At 34.1% G+C, this 8,425-nt stretch overlaps 2 protein-coding genes across 2 annotated transcripts in view; one reads left to right on the top strand and one right to left on the bottom strand.

Annotated features, from left to right (window-relative positions):
• Positions 1 to 1,402, bottom strand: part of CBG09143 — a gene marked incomplete at both ends in the record, with an annotated part of 2,621 nt that extends 1,219 nt beyond the window's left edge. Inside the window, 2 exons of the mRNA XM_045244480.1 lie at positions 467 to 964; positions 1,306 to 1,402. Coding sequence (XP_045093936.1) covers positions 467 to 964; positions 1,306 to 1,402 — 595 coding nt within the window. The remainder of the gene's footprint in view (positions 1 to 466; positions 965 to 1,305) is intronic.
• Positions 1,403 to 4,415: 3,013 nt separating this feature from the next.
• CBG26037 lies at positions 4,416 to 5,254 on the top strand (the record flags this gene model as incomplete). The annotated part of the gene is made up of 2 exons (XM_045244479.1): positions 4,416 to 4,565; positions 4,976 to 5,254. 2 exons carry the CDS (start codon positions 4,416 to 4,418, stop codon positions 5,252 to 5,254), a joined length of 429 nt encoding a protein of 142 aa, XP_045098872.1.
• Positions 5,255 to 8,425: the final 3,171 nt, after the last annotated feature.

The raw sequence follows: 8,425 nt of genomic DNA, 5'->3' as shown, positions 1-8,425 counted from the left end.
TGGTGGAATTCTAAGAAGCTTAAGCCCGTGTTTAATTCTAGTTCATGGTATAGGAAACTCCGATAATAGTCAATTTTAAAGCCCTACGCAAGCATTTCTGAATTCTCAGATTTGTCTGAAAATGTTAAAGTATACTCAACGAAAATAGAGCTTCATTTTTGTGATTGGCAACTTTTCTGTAGCTCTGTTAGTTTTTGAGATATGCGCCTTTAAAGTGAGAGCGCGCTCACAGTCAAGAAAAGAGGCGCAGAGAAACACTCACTTTAAAGGCGCATATCTCAAAAACTAACAGAGCTACAGAAAAGTTGCCAATCACAAAAATGAAGCTCTATTTTCGTTTAGTATACTTTAACATTTTCAGACAAATCTGAGAATTCTGAAATTCTTTCGTAGGGCTTTAAAATTGACTATTTTCGGAGTTTCCTATACCATGAACTAGAATTAAACACGGGCTTAAGCTTCTTACCTTGATAAAAATAGTCCATTCTAAACAAAATATAATAGCAATACATTGGTGCGGCCAGTGCAAAACTTGGAATTATCGCTTGTAGAAACAAGGAGATGAAAAATTTCTGCTGCATTTTTCTGGTGCTTTTCGAGACGTATACGGTATCCTTGAATAGGTGATAAATAGTATAAAGTAAAAAATACACTCCTTGGAAAAATAAAACACACATTATGGATAGTGCCAAGTAGGGGATTATTGTAAATCCTGAGTTGATATTTATTAAATTTGGATTTTCGAAAAATTCTTTGGGAAGACATAGAAGTCTTTCTGCTATTCTTGTTTTGACTAGTTCGGGAACCTTCCAGAAAATGTATCCTAGCATAGATTCTAGGATTATAATATTGATTATAAAATATATGACACGATAGATATTTCGATTTTCTGATCTACCAATACTTCCGATCACAACGGCGTCATATCGATTTTCGAATAGACAGACGTAGGACACGGCGACTGCTGGAAAAAAACTAATTACAAAAGGATTTCAAAATTTGCCAACTTGTCTGGAAATTTTTGAGCGTACTAAACAAGAATAGAGCTTCTTTTTTGTAACTGACAACTTTTTTGTAGCTTTGTTAGTTTTTGAGATATGCGCCTTTAAAGTAAGAGCGCGCTCTCACTTTAAATTCGCATATCTCAAGAACTAAACACGCTATCAAAAAGTTATCAATTGTCAAAATGTGTAAAATTTTAAGAGCTACATTTTTGTAATTTTTAAATTTTGAATAGTTTACTGAGTTTTTAAGATAATTCAATTTGAAAAATTCTTGTATTTTTTCTTGCAGTCAATGACTTACCAAGCATAGTAGAAACGCCAAAAACGACTGCAACAAAGGATTGACACCTACAGTGCTCATGAGCCCAACTGAATAACCCGAACTGCTCGGAATCCATACATAAAAAATCCAAAGACTTGTGATCGTTAGATCCATGACAGTACAAGCGAGGTGTAGTTGCAGGATACTGTACTTTGCAGTTCTCATGATTCGTGGAGTTTTAGTTATAATCAAATAAGCACCGAATATGTGCAAAGGGATTTCGATGGAGGTTAGGGTGTGCAATGCGTAGGCCAGGAAACGGGAAGATTCGAGGAAGGTGTCTTCGAAGATGCACGTCAACATCTGAAAGACTGTTTTCTTTGAGATCAATTATCTCGATTCCTAAAAAAGGTATTAAAAATTGGCAAACAAACGAAATGTGGGTGGTATCATGATAAACATTTTATTAGTTGACCTATTTTTGATATCTCTCACAGAAACCGAGATAATTGAGCTCAAAGTTAGGTGTGCGCTTTTGTCATAGCTCCGCGCCTCGTTTCTCTGGGTCTTTTTTAGGTCAAAATAAATGATTTAGTGTTTTCTAACAATCAAAAATGAGCTCTTCTGCTTAAAATTCTGAATAATTCATCCAAGAAGCACGGTAAAATTGTGAAATGAAATAAAAAGGAAGTTGATTTGAGAGGGTTGAAATGATAGAACAGGTGATTTTTTGGATTATATTCCTTAAATATGAACAACAATTTGACACGTTTGACACAAAATACACGAAAGGACAGAGGATAGGAACAATGAACACTTCGGGGGAAATTTGAAATCCTAGATCATAATTTTTTTTCAAAATTTTCGAATTTCGACTGCACTTCGAGCTCGATTGGCGCTGTTCTTATAAGAGATATCAATTGTCAACTAATAAAATGTAGGAGATGTTTTGAAAAATATTTTAATAGCTGGCAGACTTCTGAAATCTCTTTTTCAGAAATTTAGATATTGTGAAGGTAGAGGGTGGCTTCCAATTAAAGAATTTACGGTGATATTAAATAAGACTTTAAAATATCCTTCGAAATTATCTGATGGTTTTGAAATTTTGGAACAATTAGGAACAATAGCAAAACTTTAAATTTTAGATGAAAACTTTTTTGACAAACTAAAAAATCATGCTCAAAATTTTGACATTTCTCTCTTTCATCTGTTTTTTTTCAGATTTGCTGCTTTTCTGAAAATCCTTTGTCTGAAAATAAACCTTTAAATTTTCGCGTAACCTATTCTCGACACAGTTTTCTGTTTTTTCTCAAGAACGACATCTGCCCACGCGTCACCTCTAGGACGGCTTGAACTGAAAAATACACTGGCTTAGAGCTTTCAAAGAAACATTGCTTCGATCTACCTTTGATCTCAACGCAAACGCCAAAATGATTCCAGGTTAGGTTTTGAGACAGACTCTGAATTATGCTTGAAAAAGCAACGATTTCTTAAATGACCCTAATTCTTCCATTTTTTTTATAGTGCGAGCCAGGACGTGGACGCTTCTTGCGCTTCTCGCCATCGCGAAGTCAATCGAGACCACAGGTAATTTTTGAGAAGGTGTAAAGATTCCTGAAAAGTTCTAAAGGTATTAGGTAAATAGTTCATTATTTTTGAACATCTAGAACAAAAATAGGTATTCACTTAGCATGAAACTCTTCAACTTTTCGAGAAAAATCAATATCCCATTCGATGGGAAATCTTTGCCGTTTTTCTTCTAACTAACCTTGCATCAGACCCACCGCTGCTCCCCATCTTCGACTCTTGCTCCGACAAAAAAACATTCGATGAGTACGCAAGTTGTGTGAGGAATAAACATAAAATTGAATGCAAAGGCGACTTGGATTGTGAATTTGGCATTGTTGTGAATTCAAGTGAGACAGCTTATAGTATAATAATATACTTACCGTAAAACCTGTACTAGAAGGGCCCCTTCTATTTTTCGTGGGGTCTTTAGGGGGGTACTTCAATTAAAGGGGGCACTTGTATTTTTCGTGCGGCCGCTGAGAGCGGCACTACTATTAAAGGGATGTTACTTTTCCTTAAAATATTCGTTTTTCTATCTAACACCCAACACAACTTCTTCATAAAAAATAAAAACAGCTACAGTACCGGTCAATAAGATATACAATTCGTGTTTTTCAAATGTAACTTTCTTCAAAATAGAGGTGAAGCGTCAAACTTTTTTGTAAAATGTAGCAAATCCCCCGAAAAAATGATGCAAAAAACTCTTAACTTGAAAATCAAAAGAAAAAATTTTCGCGAAAAAATTCACTTTTTCGAAAAATTCCGATTTTCAGGTGCTTTTTTCGAAAATCTGGAAAAAATAGAAAACTGTCATGGCTATGAAATATAACATTTTGAATATGATGACAGAGACTTTGACCAATTTTTAAGCAAGTATTACTTCATTAAAGTCCAATTCCGTGTATGGTTGTTCAAAGTGATAACTAGCGATTTCCAGCTTCTGGACTTTTCCAACTATCGTTCCACAGTTAAAAGTGATCAATGCCTGGTGTTTTTTATGTTTTTATCATTTGTCAAGTGTTATTTTATAATATCTAATCATTTTCCACTCGAAAAGATGTTTCCTGTAGCTTCAAACACTGGTTTTATAAATTTTGAGACCCCCTAAAACTAGCATGGTGTTCACTTTTAGTCGTTCTGTTAGAGTCGGTTGAGGGGATTCAATATTTTTTCTTGTAGATATTAAAATTACAGCTTTGTTTTATTCTATAAAACATGTTTTCCTTCTGCGGAATGCTCATTCCTGACTTACAGGATCTGTTTTTTTTGCTGTTTAAGATTTAACATCCCTGTGATAAATCCTATAGATAATTTGTTCTTGAAAGTGATGGAATCTCATGTTAATCATCCTCAAACAATTACAAGAACATTTTCTTACAAATACATTGTTAAAATTCATGAATATAACAGTCAGGAATTGAAACTGAACCAGTGTTCTGTTTGATCATCAATTTCCTCAATAAAATCAGTTTTGAAATGGTTTCTATCGTTTCCATGGGCCTATTTTTGATAAGAATGATCCGAAGAAGCTTGAGGGAGACAAAAAAAACCAGGAAGATAAACAGAAACAGGAAAAAGCAATGGAATTGAAGAAGAAATTAATCAAAAAACAAGAAGACTTGCAGCAACTGAGAATACACGCAAAGAAGTGTGTTGACGACCACAAGGAGGATGCAGATAGTGCGAAATTCGCAAAAAAAGGTCCCATTTATATTCCAAGGGAACCGGAGGTAATAATCTTTGACTTTTTAAAATCATCTAGCTGGCGTGCGTTTTGTCTTCATTTTGCCGCGTTTCGTCTTTATTTTTATGCTTTTCAAAAATCATGCCCGCACACTGACAGGCAGAGAAAGAGACACAACTTCAGATACCGTAAACACTCTAATAGAAGGCCACCCAAGCCGTCAACATTCACCTCATATATCTCGGTTCGTGTAGAATATATCAAAAAGTGGTCAACTAACAAAATGTTTTTGGCATTATGAAAAACATTTTTTTAGTTGACCACTTTTTTATATCTTTTACAGGAACCGAGATATGTAGGCTCAAAGTTTGCGGTTTGGTGATCTTCTATTAGATTCTTTTAGAGCCTTTACGGTATTTACTGAAATAATGACAATGATTATAAGTCCGATTTTAGATCCCACCACCTGCCACGCTTCCAAACAATGTGATATTGCAATCGGTTCAATTTGATGCAAAACACAATGAGAGATATGATATTGGGTCTAATGTTGATGACATCGAGTTGGATCAGGACTATGTCATGAATCCCGACTCGTTTACGACTGAGGATGAAACGGATAAAAGTAAGAGCAGGTCGAGTACAGTTAAAAGGAGCAGAAGGAGCAGAAAGAGCCTGAAGAAAAGTGCAAGTAATGGAAATTCAATGCCTACATCGACTACCGCTCCAAAGTAAAAACTGAAGATTTATCATTTTACTGCACTTCTTATTCGATGTGTTTTTTTTGGGTATTTGTGATTATTTGTAGATTTTTTTGTATTACAAAAAGTATTCTTTTTTTAATCCTTTCAAGAGAAATATCGTATTCCAATAAAATATTAGTAAGCCTGATTCGCGTATTACTATTTCTAGAAATCATCTGGAAACTGAAACAATAAAAATCAATGAATTTCCAAAACTTGGTTACAAAAATCATCCGGAATTTTAATCTCTTTTTCCACTGTCCTGAAAAAAAAAACAAATTCAAAAATAGAAACCTTTCTTCCGAATCCCCCAGCTAGTTTTTTTACAGCCAAAAAACGTTTTCCCATTTTTCTCTCATATTTTTTTGGTCCCAATTTTTTGCCGTTCTCCAGAGGCCCCTTCTCCCCAAAAGTGTCCCGAGGAGCTTTATGAATATTTTGATTTATGGGATATCGGAAAACAGGAAACACCAAGAAATGTGTTGTTTCTCTTTTTAAGCATTTCTTGTAGTTCTTGTAGTCTTTTTGGTTGGAAAAAATGCTTTTAAAAATTAAAATTTTCTCTTTTTTGGTTTTTAAAAAAGCATCAGTTTTTTCTGAAACGTTCCAAAAAATTTTTTTCCAAAATTTCGAAAAAAAATTCCGAAAAAAGAGCATTATCACATGCTTCTGTGATCTCATTCACAAGATTTTTGTTTACACTTTTTTCTTCCGCTTTTTTCAAAAACCTGAAAAAAGGGAAAAAGTCAAAAAGAAGGTTTTTTTCTTTGTCAAATTTTGAAATCTGATTTTTGGGAGAAGAAAAGAAAAGGAAGAAGTTCAAAAGAAAGGAAATCCAGTTTTACTTTTCAAACTTTTTTTTTTGAAAATTAAGAAACGATTACTGTAGTTCTGAATTTCTGAATTTCTGAATTTCTGAATTTCTGAATTTCTGAATTTCTGAATTTCTGAATTTCTGAATTTCTGAATTTCTGAATTTCTGAATTTCTGAATTTTTGAATTTCTGAATTTCTGAATTTCTGAATTTTTGAATTTCTGAATTTTTGAATTTCTGAATTTCTGAATTTTTGAATTTTTGAACTTTTGAATTTCTGAATTTCTGAATTTTTGAATTTTTGAATTTTTGAATTTTTGAACTTTTGAATTTCTGAATTTCTGAATTTCTGAATTTCTGAATTTCTGAATTTTCGAGTATAAGAATCTGAAAAAAAAACGTAGAAATCTTTTCAAAATTATATTATAGGATCACAGGTTTTTTTTTCAACGCAACGATATAAATTCAGAAATTCAGAGAAAAACTTTAAAGGTGGGAGGACATGAAAAAAAATAAATTGTTCGAAATTCCGTTTACATGCTCCTCGAGGAGTTGAACTTGTGGGGGCGTGGGGGCACATTTATATGGCTCAATTTACATTTTACATTGCTATTGTAAGGTACGATTCGTACCGCCCATTCATTTATTTTCGTCATTGCTAAGCAAGTACGACCCCGTAGCTCAAACGATAGAGGCGCGGCACTTTAGATATTTTTCCCAGAAGTTCAACTCGTCACTAATTCCAGGTGGCAGGTATAAAAAGGCAAAAAATTCAACAAGCGTCTTGGAACCTCAGATTCCAGATAAGAGCCAAATTTCCCAGAATCCCTTTCCCAAAAAAAATAATGACGTCTTCAAAAGAATGCCCGCCTCCTTAGCTCATTTTCGGCTGCTCATTTCTCGGTTCGGCCCCATTAAATCTGAGAGTTTTTGTTCCCATGAATTTGTCCTTTTCTCTTCTTCTTCTCCTATTTTTCTCATTTTCCCTTTAGTGCAAATGGAGAGATTTGATGAGAGTTTCGACGCCGCCGCGGGGCACACTTTTGCTGTGTTCTATCCGTTTGTCTTCTCTCCGTTTTGACGTCTTCTGAATCTCCAACGTCTACTGAATTCTGTGTACGAATCTTTGAAAAGTTCTGAAACCATTTTCCATGATTATTCCTGTTGTTCAATTCGAATGAAAATCTGAATTTTCTAATTTCCCAAAAAAAAAAACGTTTTCTTGAAAAATGTCTATTTATGGATATCCTTTTAGGTTTCAGCGGAACTGAAAAAAAAAGAATTTCCCCAAAAATACTTTTTTTTGTTTCTTTTTTATTCGTTTTCCCCTTTTTCCCCACCCTTCTCCAAAAGGGCTTTTTTAGGATTAAGAAAATAAAATTAGTTTTTTTTTGAAGAAATGTTCCATTTTCCATTAGTTTTGTTGGAGATCTAATTTATTTTTTTTTTTTTGGAAATTGGGAGACATTTTTTTCTTTGTAGGATCTAGTCAAAAAAGTAAAAAAAATAAATTTCTTGGAATTGAAAAAGAAAAACTGGGAAGAACAAAATAAGTGAAAAAGGATTTTTTTAAAGTTTTTAAAAATCCTGAACTAGGAAACCTGGCTTAAAAATAATCATGAAAATGAATAGTAAACTATTTTGAAAATTCCAACTAATCAAAATGAATTTTGGAAAATCAAAACGAAAGAATCAGTAGGAAATTGTACAAAAATGAGAAAAAATTCCTAAAAGCCAAAAAAATATTGAAAAACGCTGAAAATTCATCCATGAAAATCTCAATTTCCGAATTTTGGAATTTCTCGGAATTTTTGAGTTTCTGAGTCGTCTGATTGTGAGTTCCACAACTTCTGAAAAGTCAAAATTTCTCGGAATTGAAAAGTCAAAATTTCTCGGAATTTTTAGGGATTTTTGGCATTTTTTGGCTCCACGCCACTTCGAAACCGCGACACTTTGAAACCGGTCATTTCGAAACTACTTGACACTTCGAAACCAGTCATTTCGAAACCAGTCAGTTCGAAACCGCGACACTTCGAAACCGGTCATTTCAAAACTACATGACACTTCGAAACCAGTCATTTCGAAACCAGTCAGTTCGAAACCGCGACACTTAGAAACTGGCCATTTCAAAACTACATGACACTTCGAAACCAGTCATTTCGAAACCAGTCAGTTCGAAACCGCGACACTTAGAAACTGGCCATTTCAAAACTACATGACACTTCGAAACCAGTCATTTCGAAACCAGTCAGTTCGAAACCGCGACACTTCGAAACCGGTCATTTCAAAACTACATGACACTTCGAAACCAGACATTTCGAAACCAGTCAGTTCGAAACCGCGACACTT

Source organism: Caenorhabditis briggsae, assembly GCF_000004555.2.
Source record: "Caenorhabditis briggsae complete genome, chrIII, whole genome shotgun sequence".
Classification (NCBI taxonomy): domain Eukaryota; kingdom Metazoa; phylum Nematoda; class Chromadorea; order Rhabditida; family Rhabditidae; genus Caenorhabditis; species Caenorhabditis briggsae.
This window is presented reverse-complemented; position numbering and strand designations above follow the sequence as displayed.